The sequence below is a fragment of the Nelumbo nucifera genome, chromosome 3 (genome assembly GCF_055504915.1).
Source record: "Nelumbo nucifera cultivar China Antique chromosome 3, China Antique-T2T, whole genome shotgun sequence".
Lineage (NCBI taxonomy): Eukaryota > Viridiplantae > Streptophyta > Magnoliopsida > Proteales > Nelumbonaceae > Nelumbo > Nelumbo nucifera.
Window position 1 is genome coordinate 93,704,507 of NC_142651.1, and position 24,171 is coordinate 93,728,677.

The 24,171-nt window shown below is 42.0% G+C and overlaps 1 protein-coding gene across 1 annotated transcript in view; it reads left to right on the forward strand.

The window, feature by feature from the left end:
* The window catches only part of LOC104589775 (putative LRR receptor-like serine/threonine-protein kinase At1g53440), a 103,335-nt gene extending 94,957 nt beyond the window's left edge, over positions 1 to 8,378 (forward strand). The window contains exon 24 of the mRNA XM_088902302.1: positions 7,880 to 8,378. Coding sequence (XP_088758428.1) covers positions 7,880 to 8,296 — 417 coding nt within the window. The 3' untranslated portion in view covers positions 8,297 to 8,378. The remainder of the gene's footprint in view (positions 1 to 7,879) is intronic.
* The last annotated feature ends 15,793 nt before the right edge of the window (positions 8,379 to 24,171 follow it).

Genomic DNA, 24,171 nt, shown 5'->3' on the forward strand with positions numbered 1-24,171 from the left:
AGTATTTCTTGGGAATAGAAGTTGTCAGGTCAAAACAAGGTGTAAATCTGTGCCAAAGGAAATATGTTCTTGATCTATTGGAAGAAATAGGACTGTTAGGTGCAAAACCGGCTGAGACCCCTATGAAACTAAATGTTAAGTTGAGCAGTGATACAGGAGAAGTATTTGAAGATCCTGAAAGGTATAGACGACTAGTGGAAAAGCTGAGCTATCTGACTATTACGAGACCCGACATCTCCTTTGCAGTCAGTGTGGTGAGCCAATTCATGCAGGGCCCTCGCATACCTCACTGGGATGCAGTTCTTAGAATTGTAAGGTATTTGAAAGGAGCTCCAGGCCGTGGGTTATTGTATAAACCAGGAGGAAAACTTGAAGTAGTTGGGTATACAGATGCAGACTAGGCAGGCCCAATGAATGACAGAAAATCTACTACAGGTTATTGCACATTTCTTGGAGGAAATCTTGTGACATGGAAGAGTAAAAAGCATACAGTTGTGGCCAGAAGCAGTGTTGAAGCCGAGTATAGGGCCATGGCACACTCTACCTGTGAATTAGTGTGGTTAAGGAATCTCCTAAAAGAAATTGGGTTTCACATGGATAAACCTATGGGATTGTACTGTGACAATCAAGATGCACTCCATATCTCATCCAACCCTGTCTTTCATGAGAGAACAAAGCACATAGAGGTTGATTGCCACTTTGTGAGGGAGAAAGTTCTTGTTGGAGAGATAAATACAGAACATGTGGGCTCGAATGATCAGTGGCAGATTTGTTTACAAAAGCTCTAAACTCAGGGAAAGTGAACTACCTATGTAACAAGCTGGGATTATATGACATATATTCTCCAACTTGAGGGGGAGTGTTAAAGTGAGCCGAATAGGGGTAGTTTAGTCATCTTATGTGTGTTAAGTAGTTTGCTTATGTGGCAGTTTTATTAGAGTACTTTGCCCCACACTTAAGTATGGGCAATTTAGTCTTTGTAAAGGTTATTAGAATCTAATAAAGATTAAGGGGGTCAACTATATGGGTTGCCCATCAGATTTTGAAAGACCCTTATTTTCTTTCTTCTTCTTCTCTTCTTCTTCCTTCTCTTCCTGGTTCGAGTTACTGTAGCAGCATTCGAAACAGTCTCAAACAATCTCCTCAGGCTTGGTTTGAGAGATTTCGGGCTGCTCTTGTTTCCTTTGGCTACATTCAAACACAATCTGATCATACACTGTTCTTGAAGAGAAATGACTCTCTGGTGACCTTCTTGATTATTTATGTTGATGATATTGTGGTCACGGGTAATGACATTGAAGAGGCCAGTAAACTAAAAGGATTTCTCAACTCTGAATTTGAAATCAAAGTTTTGGGAGATCTTCGGTATTTCTTGGGCATTGAAGTTGCTCGATCTAAGGATGGTATATTCATATCTCAGCGCAAATATGTCATTGATCTTCTTGCTAAAACTGGTAAACTTGGAGCTAAACCCATCTCCACTCTCATTGATCCTAATCATAAGCTTTCTGCCACAGATGGTGAACCTTTGTCTAATAAGGGAGTGTTTCAGAAACTGCTTGGAAAGTTGTTATACCTTTGCATGACTCGGCCAGATATTTCCTATGCAGTAAGTGTTATTAGTCAGTTTATGCATACTCCCAGAGATACTCATCTAGCTGCTGCAGAAAGGGTTTTGTGCTACTTGATAGGTACTCCAGGGAAAGGTATTCTATTTGCTAAGCATGGTCACATGAAGCTAGAAGCCTTTACTGATGCAGATTGGGCAGGAAGTATTGATGACAGAAGGTACACCTCTGGTTATTGTGCTCTGGTTGTTGGGAATATTGTGTCTTTGAGGAGTAAGAAACAATCAGTAGTTGCTAGATCCTCAGCTGAAGCAGAATACAGGGCAATGGCTCATGGTGTGTCAGAATTACTATGGCTACGATCCCTTCTAAAGGAATTCGGGGTGGACTACGAGAAACCAATGATGCTCTATTGTGACAACCAAGCTGCTATCAACATTGCACATAATCCTGTTCAACATGACAAAACTAAGCACATTGGGGTTGATAGGCATTTCATAAGGGAAAGAGTCTCTTCAGGAGAAGTTTGTTTACCATTCATCACATCAGAAGAGCAATTGGCTGATATCTTGACCAAGGGAGTTCCAAGGGGGAAATTGACACACTATATGAGCAAGCTGGGCATGATTGACATCTATGCTCAGCTTGAGGGGGAGTGTAAAGAGACTGGGCCGAATGGGCCCTAACAGCCTCTCTTGTAATATCTTTTATTTTATGTTGATGGGCCTCACTTAATGGGCCTGTTATTTATTCTTGTTTTATTTTCTTTAGGTAACTGCCAAGCTTCACCTTTCCTGGTAATATCGAAAATCTCTAGTTGGCTAGGGCTTTGGGCAGCAGCAGAACAGCATTACTTCTTGACAAAATCCAGCCAGAACTAAACTCTCCAAACCCTTCTACCAACTAGGCAAGTAATTCTCTATACTATAGAGAACCTATCTCTCCATACACTCTCTTGGTTTTAGAGTGTACAGGAACGAAGAAAAAGAAAGAAGAGGAACTAAACCCGCTTTGATACCAAGATGCAAATCAGTCCTCTAATATCAAGATTAAACTTAGTGATTAGCAGAATAAAACAGGTCTGAATAGTTGTACAAGAGAAGAAGATTGCGAAGAGAAGAGGTAAGAGAAGAAGGAGTTGAATAATTCTCCATTCTCCTCTAACCCTATTTTATTAATATCTAAATATTTGATGATGACAAGAATACCCTTAAGTGGGCGGCCAGCTTGGCAGTTACATAAAGAAAATAAAACAAGAATAAATAACAGGCCCATTAAGTGAGGTCCATCAACATAAAATAAAAGATATTACAAGAGAGGCTGTTAGGACCCATTCGGCCCAGTCTCTTTACACCCAGGTATTGTTCTTATGCAAAGCATCTAGTTTAGTCATCATAGCATCCCTCCATTCTAGTTTGGACAAGGCATCTGGGACAGATCTGAGAGTCACACATGTGGAAACAGAGGCAAGGAAGGAATAGTAGGAAGGGGAAAGAAGGTTGTAAAACAGGTGTTTGGAAATGCAATAAGCTATAGATTTTTGTTTTCCTTGTGAAGGGCAATAGGGAGATCAAGGTCAGGGAAGGTATCCGAAGTGGTAGAAGAGGGCAGAGCTGTTACCTCAGTAGTGATGGGAATTGGAAGATTCAATGGGAATTAGAAGAGGAACAAATGGTGATAATGCAAACAACTCCTCTGAATGCTCCCCCTCAAGAGAAGTACCAAAGAGAGGAATAGACTCTGCAAATGTGACATCTCTAGAAACAAAGCAAGTGCTACGAATCGGATCAAAACAACAATACCCCTTCTATGTGGAGGCATATTCCAAAAAGACACACTTGTGTGCTTTAGGCTCAAACTTATGTCTTTGATGACTATGAACATGAACATAGCAAGTGCACCCAAACACCTTGAGAGGAAGAGAGAAGAGATCTTTATTTAGGAAAAGCAAACTAAAGGGAATTTTAAACCCTAGAACCCAAGAAAACATTCGGATAAAGTATATAGTTGTAAGGACAGCATCACCCTAAAACTTAATAGGAACATGGGAAGCAAAAAGGAGGCTCTTCACAACCTCAACCACATGTCTGTTCTTCCTTTCCGCCACTCCATTTTGTTGAGGAGTGTAGGAATAGGAATTCTGATGAATAACTCTAAAGGTATTAAAGTAGGAGGAAAGACTCTTCTCAAAATATTCCTATGCATTATCAGATCGGAATATTTTGACCTGAGTGTTAAATTGTGTAAGTATAAGTTCATGAAATTTTTGTACAATATTTGGTACTTCATCCTGGGATTTTATGAGGTAAATTCAGGTTAACGAGAGAAATCATCAATGAAAAGAATGAAATAATTTTAACCTCCCATAGTAGGTAAATGATATGGCCCCCATACATCAAAGTGCACAATATAGAAAGGAGAAACATATCTTTTATTACTCACTGAAAAAAGATTGTCTACAATGTTTTACAAGTTCACATGACTCACAATAAACATTCGATAGGGATATTCCCTTAAACTTCTGGAAACAAATCTCTCAAAGCTGAAAAAGACAATGACCAAATCTGGAAATGACATATCATGACTCTATTAACTGACTTTGATAAAACAATGTTTTACAAGTTCACATGACTCACAGTAAACATTCGATAGGGATATTCCCTTAAACTTCTGGAAACAAATCTCTCAAAGCTGAAAAAGAAAATGACCAAATCTGAAATGACATATCATGACTCTATTAACTGACTTTGATAAAACAAATTCCAAAGCTACTCCACTAGGTAATCAAGGACTTTGATCAGAGACTTCCAGCAAGTATATCCCATTCGCCTCATGGCCACTCCCAATCGTCCTCTAAGACTACAGGTCCTGAAAAATCACAATAAGTAGGAAAGAAGGTTATGTTACAATTCATTGATTTTGTTAAACTACTAACAGATAAAAGGTTAGTGCTAAGTTTTGGAACATAAAGGACAGAGGATAATACAAATGAGTCAGAGGCTTTAATATTCCCCTTACCAGAGATGGGAGCAAGAGACCCATTGGCAAGAGAAATCTTCTCTCTACCCGAGAGGAGCTGTTATGAACAAAAAAGGTTGGGTATGCTAGTCATATGGTCTGATTCACCAGAATCTATGATCCAAGGAATTTTACAATTACTTGAGGCTTAGCATGAATTGCAGAAGCATGAATACCTAAATGGGAAAAAGCAGATGTAGAGGGGGTGCTTGACAAGGAAGATGCAACAGTAGACTCCAAGTGGTTTATGAACTTCCCATATCTCTCAAATTCTGCCTTCACTGCTGCTAGCTGTTCCATAGTAGATTTTTCTTCACATTCAAATACTGTAGCAACATTTGCATTCTTGGGCTTTCTAGGTGACCACCCTTCTTAAAGTTGTTTCAAAACCTCTCAGGAAGAAGATCAGGATGAAGCTTCCAACAAGAATCCTTAGTATGTTTCGGCTTCTTGCAGTATTCACATATCACCTCCTGTTTTTTTTCATTTAGCCCCTTTGGTTTTATTCCAGCATGTGCAAAATGTTCTGGAGGAAGTGGGGTCTATAGCTGTACCTATTACTTGCTCTCTTCAGTGCTCACCATAGAGTATGCTTGAGCAAGTGACACTTCATCATTGGCTAGGATATTCTACCTTGTAATATAAAATTCAGGATTGAGTCCTGTAAGGAACTCAAATACCATGTTTCGTTCCACAATCTTTTAATAAACTTGCTTAAGTTATATAATTTACAATCTCCTATTTTTCCCACTAATCTTTTAATAAACTTGCTTAAGTTACATAATTTACAAAATTTCCCTGAAGTAGGTATCCACTGTTAGACAGTTTTGTATGCCCTTAGCTTCAATCATTTTGATGTACTTTTGTTATTTAGTGGAAATAAATAAAGTGCATGTTTGATTCATGTTGTTTGGTTTAATTCTGTGTAAAACCCTAAAACTGGACATTTGTAGAGACTCATGTTAGTTTTAAATGTTCACAGCCGTTGGATAAGTCTGGGGAGATTTATCCTGCCAAGGTTGATACTGGTGTGCCACCAAGTGTTGGGATGGCCTGTCTCAGCCATCAGGGTAAGACCCGAGGCACATACAGCATGGGATTACTTGAATCCTTGAACCGGACCAGATTTCCAGTCTTGCCCTGGACCTTGGAGATAGATGGGCAAAACTGGAAAGTTACACCTGACCCCTAGACTCGATTATGACACTTCACTAGGTGCTGGATCAGGCTGCCTTTGATATGCCAATCAGTGAGATCCTTAGTGGGGATCAAAACCTGGGTATGTTGGGGCAGTTTGAGAATTCATCTGAGTGGGTGGTCATAGTGACAGAATCAGCCACTTTGTCGGACAAAGGGTAATGATCGGGAATGCACTCTCTCTGATGGAAACCAAACTGCCGGCAGTTGATTTCAATCATTGGAATTTTGTTTTTGCAAAATTAATATATTTACATATATATGTACGGTTTCAAAATGTTTGCAAATGGTTTTAATTCGCGGGATCCATGTGAGAGGAGAGTGCGGCACTGTTCCTTGCAGCCGAGGGAGAGGTCCTCTCTTGTCGGGCAGTGCTTGATCATTAAGGGCTGAGAGGTTAAGTGTAAGACCATTTAGGATAATACCTGATGGGCTAATCTTGCACCTGCCCACAGTCCCTGGGTTTTTATAAGATGGCTTGGCCCAGGGACCACTTAATGTAAGTGTTGGGCCCATAGGGTTCATACGATGGACTCAAGGGGTTCATTGAGATTTTCAGTGAATTTGGCTGGGCCTTGTATTAAAGGCTGGGCCGAACCCATGTGGCTGGTGTGTAGATCAATGCTTGGGTCCCACGCCATACAAAGAAGCCCAACTGGGCAGCAGATTGGAAACTAATTAAACACTGAATACTTAATGGGCCAAAAGTCCATTTCGAAGTGGGCTGATATGATCACCCATCAATGGGGCGAATTTGAGATTGAAGTTAGCAAAAAGGATTGGGCTCTTAGCCTTATCCACTCTTAGAGACCAAATTCAAATCAGATTTGAATCTGGTAACCTCCTGATAAGATCAGGAGTAAGCTAACTCTATCTGGGAAAGGGATTAAGATTATCCCCTATCCAAATACTGATTTGGATTGGGATAACTCCTAATTAGGAGATTTCTTAATCAAGAAGAAAAGAGAGGAGATTTTCGAATGAACCAAGACAGGGAAATCAGATTTCGATCCAAGAGGTTCTGGTAAGCAAGAAAGGTTCCTGCGAATTGAGATTAGATCTCATTCTCTCCAGAAAAGAAAACAGTTCAGCCTTTTCGTTTCTGGAAATCTCCTCCTGCCGCCGCCATCTGCATTGTTGCAAGATTTGATCTTTGCAGAAAAGAAAGTCAAGAAACCAGTTCTTGACATCAGTCTTGCAAGAAAGACTGAAAGAATTCAGTGTTTAGTACATCCAGGGGATTCTTGTGAAGGATCCAGTGTGTAGGACGCACCCTGCTGGTTCTGTTCCATCCACAGCTGTGTCATCTTCAGCAGGGACAGATCTTGGAGCATTCTTTGGGCGTGAACACCAACTTTGGGAGATACTACTTCTCCGGATCAGGTATAATCCTCCCATTTATCTTTTGGTACAGATCTGGTTTGATTAGGGTTCAAGTAGATCCTTGAATATTGTATTCTAAATTCAGGGAATATGATTCCCAGTTGGGAGAAGGTAGGAAATTTTTGAAATTCGCCCCACCCATTCCGCAACCTTTATGGCGTCCATTAGATGGATCCTACCATTCTTTCATCCACATCAGCACTATATTTAGAAAAAATAAACAAGAGCGAAAGGCCCATAAAAAAGGCCCAATAAGAAAACATAACAAAAAAGAACTAATAAGAAAGACACAAATGAGCTAGATTCAGCCGAGTCTCTCTACACAAAGGATAGTTATACAACAAATAAAAGTAAAAGTACAAAACTAGCCCTGCGGCTAGATCTTCTCACAATCTCTACAGTTTCACAACTAACATGTATAGATTTTTTGGCATTATGAGAAGAAATTGTCATTGATTTGTTGTGCTAATACTCTCTCTCTCTCTCTCTCTCTCTCTCTCTAAGTCTCTGCTACAACCAGCCACAGACCTTAACAGCTGAGCTAGTTGTACAATTGTACTACTATACTTACAACAAGGAATATCATACAATAGATTATATTTTATTTATTTTTTATTGGTTGGATAAATAATTCTAGTGTCACGCACACTTCGATGGATAAAAGTTTGACAAGACACAGATAAATTTAATTTCTGTTCTTATGGAATTTGCAGGCTTATGCTTTACAAGAGCGGGGGAATCTCCTACATCTTGTTGACCCTATCCTTGAGTCAAACTATTCCAAAGAAGAGGCAATGACAATGCTGAATTTGGCTCTCTTATGCACAAATCCATCTCCTTCTCTCAGGCCACTCATGTCTACTGTGGTGAGAATGCTCGAGGGCAAGATTTCAGTCCAAGAGTCACTACACAAGCAAGGCTCAGTGAAGGAGGGTTTGAAATTTAAAGCCTTTGAGCTGGTCTCCCATGACAATTACAGCCAAAGCCAATCAAATGTCTCGGGCACATCTCAAGGAAGTTGGATACAAAACAGCACGTCGGTGGAAGGATCGTGGGTTGATTCCTCTGTGTCTTTTGAGAACAAAGAAGAAAGCAGAGTTTTTTCAGCTGGAAGCAGGCTTCTGGCTTAGCTAATTGGTATTAATCTTTACTATATGCAGATACTTGCCTTGGCCTCACGTCCAAAGGGGTCATCCCAAAACTTTTAGTTCACTTAATCTCTCGTGCAAAATTTCTGGCTTAGCTAATTGGTATTAATCTCTCTCGTGCAAATGCACGGACCACTCAACTAGAGTAAAATAAGAGCAGATGGCAAAGTGACAATTTCAAAATTACCATCTTAAATAACTAGCTTGAGATTTCATATCTACGGTTCACTTTGCTTTTTCCATCACAATTACCACTGGAAAGAAGATTGCCATTACCATTTAACACTGAAAAGTTCACTGATAATAACATAATCTATTATTACATCTCCAAATCTTCATTTAACTAAAACCCGTATGTGATCAGTACAAATACAAAATATCATCAGTGCAAAACCTTGTATAAGGTATTTTTAGACATTGTTTTTGCACTCTTCCCAAACTGAGCATAACCTTGTATAAGCTCAGTTTAGGAAGAGTGCAAATACAAATATGTGAGTGCAAAACCTTGTATTTTTGTATGTACTTGCACTGTACATATTTGTATATATACTCTTTCTAAGCTGAGCCCAAGGCTCTGGAAAGAGTGCAAATGCGGTTCAGTGTAAATATGCACTATGGTTCAGTTTTGCTAGTGTTTGGCAATAATGCATTTATTCATTGACAATAACAGAAAACACATTCCAAAGCATGTTTACATAAAAAATGAGATGCATCGATAAAAAAGAAATAAATTTGTATTCAAAGTGAATTTTTGTTAAAAAGGACATCTTATTTTATTTGGATTCGGGTTTATATCCATTACAGCAAAAATTCATTTGGTAAGAAGGTAAATTTCTCAATGCAAAACTAACCCAATTTTACATTTGTATAGATCAAAATACACTCTAGAGATTATAATGTGTTCATGGATACCGGATCTAATTTACTGGTTTTGAAAATTAACATTCATAGAATGTTAATTATTGTTTATGTAATTCAGGTAGTTCATGGTTTGGTATGTGAATGCGCATTCACAGAGATGAATAATGAGGTTAAAAGGTAAAATTTGATTTTCAGATGTTGGAGCATTGATCCAATGAGGATATAAAAAGTAGAAAATTATTTTGCTACTTTGCAGACTTCAAACCTTAATTAGTTTTTTGTTTTCTTAACTTTTCAAACATCAAACTTCAGAATTATCAAATGCCACCTTAGTAGGAAAGCTTAATTAGTGGATAGGGGTGAGTTGGTTTTCATAAGAAAGGAAGAGAAAGATTCTGGAAATAGAAAAGAAGAGGGTCAAATTCCTATCTAACCATATTCAAGGATCTTACTTAAACCATAATCGAACCAGATCTGAACCAAAAAGCAAAAGGGAGGAATATACCTGATCCGGAGAAGCAGTTGTTAGACAGTTTTGTATGCCCTTAGCTTCAATCATTTTGATGTACTTTTGTTATTTAGTGGAAATAGATAAAGTGCATGTTTGATTCATGTTGTTTGGTTTAATTCTGTGTAAAACCCTAAAACTGGACATTTGTAGAGACTCATGTTAGTTTTAAATGTTCACAGCCGCTGGATAAGTCTGGGGAGATTTATCCTGCCAAGGCTGATACTGGTGTGCCACCAAGTGTTGGATGGCCTGTCTCAGCCATCAGGGTAAGACCCGAGGCACATACAGCATGGGATTACTTGAATCCTTGAACCGGACCAGATTTCCAGTCTTGCCCTGGACCTTGGAGACAGATGGGCAAAACTGGAAAGTTACACCTGACCCCTAGACTCGATTATGACACTTCACTAGGTGTTGGATCAGGCTGCCTTTGATATGCCAATCAGTGAGATCCTTAGTGGGGATCAAAACCTGGGTATGTTGGGGCAGTTTGAGAATTCATCTGAGTGGGTGGTCATAGTGACAGAATCAGCCACTTTGTCGGACAAAGGATAATGATCGGGAATGCACTCTCTCTGATGGAAACCAAACTGCCGGCAGTTGATTTCAATCGTTGGAATTTTGTTTTTGCAAAATTAATATATTTACATATATATGTACGGTTTCAAAATGTTTGCAAATGGTTTTAATTCGCGGGATCCATGTGAGAGGAGAGTGCGGCACTGTTCCTTGCAGCCGAGGGAGAGGTCCTCTCTTGTCGGGCAGTGCTTGATCATTAAGGGCTGAGAGGTTAAGTGTAAGACCATTTAGGATAATACCTGATGGGCTAATCTTGCACCTGCCCACAGTCCCTGGGTTTTTATAAGATGGCTTGGCCCAGGGACCACTTAATGTAAGTGTTGGGCCCATAGGGTTCATACGATGGACTCAAGGGGTTCATTGAGATTTTCAGTGAATTCGGCTGGGCCTTGTATTAAAGGCTGGGCCGAACCCATGTGGCTGGTGTGTAGATCAATGCTTGGGTCCCACGCCATACAAAGAAGCCCAACTGGGCAGCAGATTGGAAACTAATTAAACACTGAATACTTAATGGGCCAAAAGCCCATTTCGAAGTGGGCTGATATGATCACCCATCAATGGGGCGAATTTGAGATTGCAGTTAGCAAAAAGGATTGGGCTCTTAGCCTTATCCACTCTTAGAGACCAAATTCAAATCAGATTTGAATCTGGTAACCTCCTGATAAGATCAGGAGTAAGCTAACTCTATCTGGGAAAGGGATTAAGATTATCCCCTATCCAAATACTGATTTGGATTGGGATAACTCCTAATTAGGAGATTTCTTAATCAAGAAGAAAAGAGAGGAGATTTCGAATGAACCAAGAGAGAGAAATAAGATTTCGACTCAAGAGGTTCTGGTAAGCAAGAAAGGTTCCTGCGAATTGAGATTAGATCTCATTCTCTCCAGAAAAGAAAACAGTTCAGCCTTTTCGTTTCTGGAAATCTCCTCCTGCCGCCGCCATCTGCATTGTTGCAAGATTTGATCCTTGCAGAAAAGAAAGTCAAGAAACCAGTTCTTGACATCAGTCTTGCAAGAAAGACTGAAAGAATTCAGTGTTTAGTACATCTAGGGGATTCTTGTGAAGGATCCAGTGTGTAGGACGCACCCTGCTGGTTCTGTTCCATCCACAGCTGTGTCATCTTCAGCAGGGACAGATCTTGGAGCATTCTTTGGGCGTGAACACCAACTTTGGGAGATACTGCTTCTCCGGATCAGGTATAATCCTCCCATTTATCTTTTGGTACAGATCTGGTTTGATTAGGGTTCAAGTAGATCCTTGAATATTGTATTCTAAATTCAGGGAATATGATTCCCAGTTGGGAGAAGGTAGGAAATTTTTGAAATTCGCCCCACCCATTCCGCAACCTTTATGGCGTCCATTAGATGGATCCTACCATTCTTTCAGTGGTATCAGAGCCACAGGTTCGAATCTTGAACCAAAAGAAAATCAGATCTGACCCTGCGCAGATGGATAGAAGATGTTCTTTCAAGATTTGCGCAGATTGTTTTCTTTTTTTTCAAGAAACTGTTTCTTGTTAAGGGCGATTGATCTGAAATTAATTTCTATTAAATCCAAAATTTATTTGGAATTGTTCTTTATTTATTTTGATTTAATGGACTGTTCAAACCTGGAGATCGCAGTGCAGTTTTTGCGCAGATGGTCTGCGCACCCTTTTTCTTTTCTATTTATTTATTTCATTCAATTCGGTCTGTAAATAATTTTTTTTATTTTTTAGACTGAATGTATAGGATTTGATCAAGAATGTAATTAATAGAAATAGGATTTCTGTTATTTTTCTTGATTAAAGAAGATGGAAGAAGATGGCGGCGCAGGAGATTTGCAGATGGAGAAATCGTTTTCTGCGATTTGCAGTTTATGAAACTGCAACCCTTGTGATTAACCTCTGTTTTGCAGGTGGTGCGAACAGTCCATAATTGTTTTGTGTTTGCTAGAAATCAAAACTATTAATTTCAGATCATTCAATAATTAATTCTTGAATTGAAAATCAGTTTTGGACCATTTCGGACTAGATTGGACCAAAACTGTTTGGACCGAATCTGGGTTTCGAAAGGGGCTGTTCTCAGTCCAATTGTCTCACACTTTTGTTCCAAATCTGATGTTCAATTACAGGGATTAATTCGGCCCACCTGTAAAGCCCAGTTTTAAAGGGTTAAAACTACAAAAGCCCATTATTGTGAGATAAGCTGTATGGGCCGAACTGCTATCTGCGATTCAGCCCATACACCTAGTGGACATTAATCGTTAATGACTTGGTTTTTAAATGGGCCGTTGAATGGGCTTTACAGCAATTAATTGATTGGATCAATTCCTCCTTTACATGTGATGTTTGGATGTTTGATGTGCTGCGACCATGGGCCATAAGTACTTGGCCCGTGATGACTCGTTAGTGGCTCTTGCGCACACCATGGCTGAATGCACATCATTGCCATGGTGTCCCTGAAGGTCATTGGATGACCCCCCTCTTTGCCTGGTGGGCCCCACAACCCTGAAAAGGGATGCGTACGGAACCCCTAGCCGATTAAGGCCCACCAGAAATCTGACTTTATGAAAGTCAGTGGGAGCCACTTTGGTTTGACCTAAATTAGAACTAGGCCGTGATTTTGTTCCCTCCAGCAAATATGAATGCAAGTGATAGAGAGATCCATATGATGGACTCTCTAAAGGCCTTCCGTCATTAGCACAATGATGGGTCCATCAGTAATGAGGAAACGCACCATAAAATTGGGCTATCCATTTGCTGTTGGATCTGTTAGAGTGTTTCATAAGATGATAGGGGCGTCATAGACCGATGTGGGAGGGGCTTCACCAGAAAATGGGAACTCTCTCACGGTACCTTGGCGTAACCTGAATATGATGGGTGTGCACTCACTGACAGAAGGGTTTACCTGAAAACGGCTCTGAACCTTGTCTGACAGAGGCCAAAAGGGAAACTCATTTGATGAGTGGATATGATCCGTCACAGAAAGGTGGTGGGGTTATGCAGCTGAAACAGTTGGCTTCACGCACCCCATGTGATTTCCCACATTTCCAGAGACATTTCGTCGTCTCCGTCACTGAGATAGGAGGGAAATCTCAGAGATGAACAAATGGGAATGGAACATAGATTAAAAGCCATATCTATGTAGGTAAACATGAATCAAACTAAGGTTGTGGACTAATGATTTTGCTGTTTTATCAGAAAATGGCAAACGGTCAATTTGCAAAGCTTCTAGACGATAACAAGCTTAAGGGCCCAAACTATGCCGACTGGTACAGAAATCTTATGCTGGTCCTAACTTCTGAAAAGTTAGACAAGGTAGTGAAAAATCCTGCCCCGGAACGTCCGGGTGATAGGGCTTCTGAGGCCCGTAGGAGGGACTACCAAGATTGGGAGGATAAGAACTCCCTAGCCCGCTGCTTTGTCATTGCCTCATTAGACAACTCAATACAGAGGCAGTTCGATCAGATCGAACTTGCCCATGACATATTGGACAGTCTAAGGACAATGTATGAGGAGCAGAACCGTTCTACTCGACAGAAGGTCCTGAAATTGTTCATGACCGCGCAGATGACCAAAGGGCAGAAAGTTCATGACCATTGTCTTCGGATGATGGGATACATCAACGAACTTGAAGCTCTTGGATCCGGGCTAGATCTTGGCACGCAAGTGGATGCCATCCTAAATTCTTTGCCCTCTTCCTTCAATGCGTTCACTATGAACTACAATATGAATAAGCTGAATGTCAGCGTCCAGGAACTCAGCAATATGTTGCAAAGGGCCGAGGATTTACTCAAGAAGGATGAGCCTGTGGTTATGCTTGCTGAAGCTAACAAATCGGGCAAGAGAAAGAGAAAGGCAAAGAAGCCTCAGAAGAAGACTACCAAACCCAAGAAGCAGAAGAAGAACAAGGCATCTGATGTCTGTCACTTCTGCAAGCAGACCGGCCACTGGAAGAGGAACTGTCCTACCTACCTGGAATCTAAGAAAGGTAATATCGAAACTTGTGTCATAGAAACTAATATGTTAGTTACTTCTGTGTCCTGGTGTGTTGACTCCGGGGCTTCAACTCATGCGTGTAACTCACTGCAGGGGTTCAAAGTTAGCAGAAGGCTGAGTGAAGGTGAAGTGACACTGTTCTTGGGAAAAACTGCAAGTGTTGCAGCTGCGGCAATAGGAACCGTAGAATTAGTTTTTAAAGAAGGAGTCCTTGTACTTAAAGATTGTCTTTATGTACAGAACTTGAGAAGGAATTTAATTTCTGTTTCAAAATTGTGTGCTGATGGATATACTGTTTACTTTAGTAATATGATTACTGTTAAACGGAATAATAAATTCATCGCATGCGGGGAGCTAGAGAACGGTCTCTATGTTCTGCATCCTTCTTTGGAAACTAACTTAACCGAAACTACGTCGGTCGAAAATCCCAAGAAAAGGACTCGTGATACAGTAAATCTCACGTGCCTCTGGCATTACCGACTTGGCCACATCGGTGTCGACCGAATCACAAGACTGGTAAAGGATGGTCCTTTGGATTTTCTAACCGTAGAAAATCTTCCCACTTGTGAACCTTGCCTCCAAGGTAAGATGACTAAGCGGCCATTTGACGGTAAGCCTGAAAGATGTGCAGGCACACTTGACCTAATACATACTGATGTATGTGGTCCCCTGAGTGTTAGGACACGGAATCAACACGTGTACTTCATCACCTTTACAGATGATTTTTTCACGATATGGTTACGTGTACCTAATGAGACATAAGTCTGAATCATATGAAAAGTTCAAAGAGTTTAGACAGGAAGTCGAGAAACAGTTAGGGAGAGAAATTAAGGCCCTTCGATCAGATCGAGGTGGCGAATATCTCTCTGACGAATTCAGGGACTACTTAAAGGCCAATGGGATAGTGTCACAACTAGCTCCTCCTGCTACACCTCAACTCAACGGTGTTTCAGAGAGGAGAAATAGGACCTTGTTGGACATGGTCCGGTCACTTCTCGTACGCTCAGAATTACCCACATCCTTTTGGGGATACGCATTAGAGACTACTATCTACGTGCTGAATAGGGTTCCAACCAAATCAGTTCCGAAAACTCCATATGAGCTTTGGACCAGAAGGAAGCCAAGTGTGAGACACTTGAAGATTTGGGGTTGTCCTGCACACGTTAAAAGAACAAGTGCGGACAAGTTGGAATCTAAAACCAGCCGTTGCCTGTTTATAGGCTACCCAAAGGATTCGGTGGGTTATCTATTCTATGACCCAAGTGAGCAGAAAGTGTTCTGCAGTCGAAACGCCCGATTCTTAGAATCCGATTACATCCTGGACACCCATCGTCAGGAAATAGTTCTTAATGAGGAGAGCTCAGGAGCAGTGGGAGATGACCCACAAGTTCCAGGTAATGACCAACCTAGAAGGTCCACCAAGGTATCCAGACCACCAGTCTGATATGGTTATGACCAAGATAGTTACCTGGTGGAAGCCTTGACTAGTGAAGAGGATCCCGTGTCTTACGCGGAAGCTATGTTAGACATAGACTCCCAGAAGTGGGTGGAGGCCATGAGAGCCGAGATGGACTCAATGGAGACCAATGGAGTCTGGACTCTAGTGGATCTGCCCTCCGGGGTAAAAGCAATTGGTTGCAAATGGATCTACAAGAGGAAGAAGGGCCCCGATGGCAGGATTGAGACCTTTAAAGCTCGTTTGGTGGCGAAAGGGTATACTCAGAAAGAAGGCATCGACTATGAGGAAACCTTTTCACCGGTGGCCATGCTTAAATCCATTAGGATCCTGCTAGCTGTAGCAGCGTACCATGATTACGAGATTTGGCAAATGGATGTCAAAACAACGTTCCTGAATGGAGATCTTAGTGAAGATATCTACATGCAGCAGCCGCAAGGCTTCATTGCTGCTGGTCAGGAACACATGGTATGTAAACTTAATAGATCCATATATGGACTTAAGCAGGCTTCTAGGAGTTGGAACATCCGTTTTGATTCTGCAGTCAAAACGTTTGACTTTGAGCAGAATCCGGATGAGCCCTGTGTTTACAGGAAATCCAGTGGGGATAAGATCACCTTTTTGGTCTTGTATGTGGACGATATCCTACTCATTGGGAATGATGTAGGAATGTTGACTTCGGTCAAGGTATGGCTATCACAGCAGTTCTCCATGAAAGATCTTGGAGAAGCTTCATACATACTGGGTCTTCGACTCTATAGAGATAGATCGAAGAGGATAATTGGATTATCCCAGGCTGCTTACATTGACAAAATTGTCAAAAGATACAGCATGGAAAACTCCAAGAAAGGAAACGTTCCTTTCAGGCACGGAGTCACTCTCTCCAAGAAGATGTCTCCCAAGACTTCTGAGGAGATTGAGAGCATGAGAGACGTTCCCTATGCCTCAGCTGTGGGGAGCATCATGTATGCCATGTTGTGCACTCGCCCGGACATAGCTCAGGCGGTGAGTGTGGTAAGCAGATTCCAGGCAAACCCAGGACAGGAGCATTGGACTGCTGTGAAGAACATACTCAAATGCCTTCGAAGGACGAAAGAGTTTTGTCTGGTATTCGATGGTAGTTCACTGCAAGTTCTAGGGTATACCGATGTCGATTTCCAGTCGGATCCAGATGATAGAAAGTCTACATCTGGGTATGTTTTCACGATAGGATCGTGTGCTGTTTGCTGGAAAAGCAGCAAACAGGGGTCCACTGCAGACTCCACAACCGAGGCCGAGTACATTGCCGCAAGTGAAGCTGCCAAGGAAGCCGTGTGGATGAAGAAATTCATACACGAATTGGGAGCGATTCCATCCAGCACATCACCCATCCCGTTGTTGTGTGACAACAATGGAGCGATCGCCCAGGCTAAAGAGCCTCGGGCCCACTCGAAGTCAAAGCACATCGAGAGGAAGTACCATGTACTGCGGGAGATCGTTGGTAGAGGGGACGTCCTAATTCAAAAGGTAGCATCAGCGGATAATGTGGCAGACCCATTGACTAAGCCACTGACACAGAAGGTGTTTGAGAAACACGTGGAAAGTATGGGACTCCGGCTTGTACCAGATTGGACCTAAGTGCAAGTGGGAGCTGTTAGACAGTTTTGTATGCCCTTAGCTTCAATCATTTTGATGTACTTTTGTTATTTAGTGGAAATAGATAAAGTGCATGTTTGATTCATGTTGTTTGGTTTAATTCTGTGTAAAACCCTAAAACTGGACATTTGTAGAGACTCATGTTAGTTTTAAATGTTCACAGCCGCTGGATAAGTCTGGGGAGATTTATCCTGCCAAGGCTGATACTGGTGTGCCACCAAGTGTTGGGATGGCCTGTCTCAGCCATCAGGGTAAGACCCGAGGCACATACAGCATGGGATTACTTGAATCCTTGAACCGGACCAGATTTCCAGTCTTGCCCTGGACCTTGGAGATAGATGGGCAAAACTGGAAAGTTACACCTGACCCCTAGACTCGATTATGACACTTCACTAGGTGTTGGATCAGGCTGCCTTTGATATGCCAATCAGTGAGATCCTTAGTGGAGATCAAAACCTGGGTATGTTGGGGCAGTTTGAGAATTCATCTGAGTGGGTGGTCATAGTGACAGAATCAGCCACTTTGTCGGACAAAGGATAATGATCGGGAATGCACTCTCTCTGATGGAAACCAAACTGTCGGCAGTTGATTTCAATCGTTGGAATTTTGTTTTTGCAAAATTAATATATTTACATATATATGTACGGTTTCAAAATGTTTGCAAATGGTTTTAATTCCCGGGATCCATATGAGAGGAGAGTGCGGCACTGTTCCTTGCAGCCGAGGGAGAGGTCCTCTCTTGTCGGGCAGTGCTTGATCATTAAGGGCTGAGAGGTTAAGTGTAAGACCATTTAGGATAATACCTGATGGGCTAATCTTGCACCTGCCCACAGTCCCTGGGTTTTTATAAGATGGCTTGGCCCAGGGACCACTTAATGTAAGTTTTGGGCCCATAGGGTTCATACGATGGACTCAAGGGGTTCATTGAGATTTTCAGTGAATTCGGCTGGGCCTTGTATTAAAGGCTGGGCCGAACCCATGTGGCTGGTGTGTAGATCAATGCTTGGGTCCCACGCCATACAAAGAAGCCCAACTGGACAGCAGATTGGAAACTAATTAAACACTGAATACTTAATGGGCCAAAAGCCCATTTCGAAGTGGGCTGATATGATCACCCATCAATGGGGCGAATTTGAGATTGCAGTTAGCAAAAAGGATTGGGCTCTTAGCCTTATCCACTCTTAGAGACCAAATTCAAATCAGATTTGAATCTGGTAACCTCCTGATAAGATCAGGAGTAAGCTAACTCTATCTGGGAAAGGGATTAAGATTATCCCCTATCCAAATACTGATTTGGATTGGGATAACTCCTAATTAGGAGATTTCTTAATCAAGAAGAAAAGAGAGGAGATTTCGAATGAACCAAGAGAGAGAAATAAGATTTCGACTCAAGAGGTTCTGGTAAGCAAGAAAGGTTCCTACGAATTGAGATTAGATCTCATTCTCTCCAGAAAAGAAAACAGTTCAGCCTTTTCGTTTCTGGAAATCTCCTCCTGCCGCCGCCATCTGCATTGTTGCAAGATTTGATCCTTGCAGAAAAGAAAGTCAAGAAACCAGTTCTTGACATCAGTCTTGCAAGAAAGACTGAAAGAATTCAGTGTTTAGTACATCCAGGGGATTCTTGTGAAGGATCCAGTGTGTAGGACGCACCCTGCTGGTTCTGTTCCATCCACAGCTGTGTCATCTTCAGCAGGGACAGATCTTGGAGCATTCTTTGGGCGTGAACACCAACTTTGGGAGATACTGCTTCTCCGGATCAGGTATAATCCTCCCATTTATCTTTTGGTACAGATCTGGTTTGATTAGGGTTCAAGTAGTTCCTTGAATATTGTATTCTAAATTCAGGGAATATGATTCCCAGTTGGGAGAAGGTAGGAAATTTTTGAAATTCGCCCCACCCATTCCGCAACCTTTATGGCGTCCATTAGATGGATCCTACCATTCTTTCAGCAGTATCTCCCAAAGTTGGTGTTCATGCCCAAATAAAAAACCAAGATCCGCTCCTTCTGAAGATGACACAGCTGTGGATGGAATGGAACCAGCAGGGTGCGTCCTACACACTAGATCCTTCACAAGAATCCTCTGTAAACTCTGAACATTGAATCTTTCTCAATCTTTTTCGCAAGACTAATGTCAAGAACTGATTTCTTGACTCCCTATTGCTGCAAAGATCAAATCTTGCAAGAGGGAATGGCGGCGGCTGGAGAAAAACTCCTGGGACGAAGAGGGCTGAACTGTTTCTCTTCTCTCTGAAGTTTTGTATGAGATCTAATCTCAATTCGTAAGGAGTTTTCTTGCTTTTTTTTTTAGATTCGAAATCTGATGTAATTCTCTTAGGTTTCTCCTCCTTTCTTCTTGATTAAGAAACCTCCTAATTAGGAGTTATCCCAATCCAAATCTGTATTTGGATAGGGGATTATCTTAATCGTATCTGCAGATTAAGTTAGCTTACTCCTAATCTTATCAGGAGGTTACCAGATTCAAATTTGTTTTGAATTTGGTCTCCCAGAGTGGATAAGGTTAAATGCCCGATCCTTTTACTAGCATTAATCTTATATTCGCCCCATACATAGGTGATCATATCAGCCCAGCTCGAAATAGGCTTTTGGCACATTAAGTGTTCAGTGTATAATTAGTTTCTAATTTGCTACCTAGTTGGGCTTCTTTCTATGGCGTGGGACCCAAGCATTGATCTACACACCAGCCACATGGGTTCGGCCCAACCTTTATTATAAGGCCCAGCCGAATTCACTGAAAAACTCAGTGAACCCCTAAGTCCATCACATGGACCCTATGGGCCCAACACTTACATTAAATGGTCCCTAGGCCAAGCCATCTTATAAAAGCCCAGGGACTGTGGGCAGGTGCAAGATTAGCCCATCAGGTACTATCATAAATGGTCTTACACTCAATCTCTTAGCCCATAATGATCAAGCACTGCCCAACAAGAGAGGACCTCTCCCTCGGTTGCAAGGAACAGTGCCGCACTCTCCACTCACATGGATCCCGGGAATTAAAACCATTTGTAAACATTTCGGAACCATACATACATATATATATATATATATTAATTTTGCAAAACAAAATTCCAACGATTGAAATCAACTGCCGGTAGTTTGGTTTCCATCAGAGAGAGTGCATTCCCGATCATTACCCTTTGTCCAACAAAGGGGCTGATCCTGTCACTATGATCACCCACTCAGATGAATTCTCAGGCTGTCCCAACATACCCAGGTTTTGATCCCCATCTAAGGATCTCACTGATTGGCATATCAAAGACAGCCCGATCTGACACCTAGTGGAGTGTCATAATCGAGTCTAGGGGTCAGGTGTAACTTTCCAGTTTTGCCCATCTATCTCCAAGGTCCAGGATAATGCTGGAAATCTGGTCCGGTTCAAGGATTCGAGTAATCCCATACTGCATGTGCCTTGGGTCTTACCCTAGTGGCCGAGACAGGCCATCCCAACTCTTGGTAGCCCAACAGTATCAGCCTTGGCAGGATAAATCTCCCCAGACTTATCCAATGGTTGTGAACATTTAAAACTAACACGAGTTTCTATAAATGTCCAGTTTTAGGGTCTTACACAGAATCATACCAAACAACATGAATCAAACATGCACTTTATTTATTTCCACTAAATAACAAAAGTACATCAAATCAGATTGAAGCTAAGGGCATACAAAACTGTCTAACAGCTCCCACTTGCACTTAGGTCCAATCTGGTACAAGCCGGAGTCCCATACTTTCCACGGGTTTCTCAAACACCTTCTACGTCAGTGGCTTAGTCAATGGGTCTGCTACATTATCCGCTGATGCTTCCTTCTGAATTAGGACGTCCCCTCTACCAACGATCTCCCGTAGTACGTGGTACTTCCTCTCGATGTGCTTTGAGCTCAAGTGGGCCCGAGGCTCTTTAGCTTGGGCGATCGCTCCATTGTTGTCGCACAACAACGGGATGGGTGATGCGCTGGACGGAACCGCTCCCAATTTGTGTATGAATTTCTTCATCCACAGGGCTTCCTTGGCAGCTTCACTTGCGGCAATGTACTCAGCCTCGGTTGTGGAATGTGCAGTGGACCCCTGTTTGCTGCTTTTCCAGCAAACAACATACGATCCTATCATGAAAACATACCCAGATGTAGACTTTCTATCATCTAGATTTGACTGGAAATCGGCATCGGTATACCCTAGATCTTGCAGTGAACTACCATCAAATACCAGACAAAACTCTTTTGTCCTTCAAAGGTATTTGAATATGTTCTTCACAGTAGTCCAATGCTCCTGCCCTGGGTTGGCTTGGAATCTGCTTACCACACTCACCGCCTGAGCAATGTTCGGGCAAGTGCACAGCATGGCATACATGATGCTCCCTATGGCTGAGGCATAGGGAACGTCTCTCATGCCCTCAATCTCCTCAGAAGTCTTGGGAGACATCTACTTGGAGAGAGTGACTCCGTGCCTGAAAGGAACGTTTCCTTTCTTGGAGTTCTCCATGCTGTATCTTTTAACTATTTTGTCAATATAAGCAGCTTGGGATAATCCAATTATCTACTTCGATCTATCTCTATAGAGTCAAAGACCCAGTATATATGAAGCTTCTCCAAGATCTTTCATGGAGAACTGCTGTGACAGTCATACTTTGACCGAAGTCAACATTCCTACATCATTCCCAATGAGTAGGATATCGTCCACGTACAACACCAAAAAGGTGATCTTATCACCACTGGACTTCCTGTAAACACTGGGCTCATCCGGATTCTGCTCAAAATCAAACGTTTTGACTGCTGAATCAAAACGGATGTTCCAACTCCTAGAAGCCTGCTTAAGTCCATATATGAATCTATTGAGTTTACATACCATGTGTTCCTGACCAGCAGCAATGAAGCCTTGTGGCTGCTGCATGTCGATATATTTACTAAGATCTCCATTCAGGAACGCAGTTTTGACATCCATTTGCCAAATCTCGTAGTTATGGTACGCTGCTATAGCTAGCAGGATCCTAATGGATTTAAGCATGGCCACGGGCGAAAAGGTTTCCTCATAATCGATGCCTTCTTTCTGAGTATACCCTTTCTTCACCAAGTGAGCTTTGTAGGTCTCAATCCTGCCATTGGGGCTCTTCTTCCTCTTGTAGATTCATTTGCAACCAATTGCTTTTTCCTCGGAGGGCGGATCTACTAGAGTCCAGACTCCATTGGTCTCCATCGAGTCCATCTCAGCTCTCATGGACTTCACCCACTTCTGGGAATCTATGTCTAACATAGCTTCTGCGTAAGTCACGGGATCTTCTTCACTAGTCAAGGCTTCCACCAGGTAACTATCCTGGTCATAACCATATCGGACTGGTGGTCTGGATACCCGGGTGGACCTTCTAGGTTGGTCACTACCTGGAACTTGTGGGACATCTCCCACTACTCCTGAGCTCTCCTCATCAAGAACTATTTCCTGACGGTGGGTGTCCATGATGTATTCGGATTCTAAGAATTGCATGTTTCAACTGCAGAACACTTTCTGCTCACTTGGGTCATAGAATAGATAACCCACTTGTTCTTTTAACGTGTGCAGAACAACCCCAAATCTTTAAGTGTCTTACACTTGGCTTCCTTCCGGTTCAAAGTTCATATGGAGTTTTCGGAACTGATTTGGTTGGAACCCGATTCAGCACGTAGATAGCAGTCTCTAATGCGTATCCCCAAAAGGATGTGGGTAATTCTTGTTAGACAGTTTTGTATGCCCTTAGCTTCAATCATTTTGATGTACTTTTGTTATTTAGTGGAAATAAATAAAGTGCATGTTTGATTCATGTTGTTTGGTTTAATTCTGTGTAAAACCCTAAAACTGGACATTTGTAGAGACTCATGTTAGTTTTAAATGTTCACAGCCGTTGGATAAGTCTGGGGAGATTTATCCTGCCAAGGCTGATACTGGTGTGCCACCAAGTGTTGGGATGGCCTGTCTCAGCCATCAGGGTAAGACCCGAGGCACATACAGCATGGGATTACTTGAATCCTTGAACCGGACCAGATTTCCAGTCTTGCTCTGGACCTTGGAGATAGATGGGCAAAACTGGAAAGTTACACCTGACCCCTAGACTCGATTATGACACTTCACTAGGTGCTGGATCAAGCTGCCTTTGATATGCCAATCAGTGAGATCCTTAGTGGGGATCAAAACCTGGGTATGTTGGGGCAGTTTGAGAATTCATCTGAGTGGGTGGTCATAGTGACAGAATCAGCCACTTTGTCGGACAAAGGGTAATGATCGGGAATGCACTCTCTCTGATGGAAACCAAACTGCCGGCAGTTGATTTCAATCGTTGGAATTTTGTTTTTGCAAAATTAATATATTTACATATATATGTACGGTTTCAAAATGTTTGCAAATGGTTTTAATTCCCGGGATCCATGTGAGAGGAGAGTGCGGCACTGTTCCTTGCAGCCGAGGGAGAGGTCCTCTCTTGTCGGGCAGTGCTTGATCATTAAGGGCTGAGAGGTTAAGTGTAAGACCATTTAGGATAATACCTGATGGGCTAGTCTTGCACCTGCCCACAGTCCCTGGGTTTTTATAAGATGGCTTGGCCCAGGGACCACTTAATGTAAGTGTTGGGCCCATAGGGTTCATACGATGGACTCAAGGGGTTCACTGAGATTTTCAGTGAATTTGGCTGGGCCTTGTATTAAAGGCTGGGCCGAACCCATGTGGCTGGTGTGTAGATCAATGCTTGGGTCCCACGCCATACAAAGAAGCCCAACTGGGCAGCAGATTGGAAACTAATTAAACACTGAATACTTAATGGGCCAAAAGCCCATTTCGAAGTGGGCTGATATGATCACC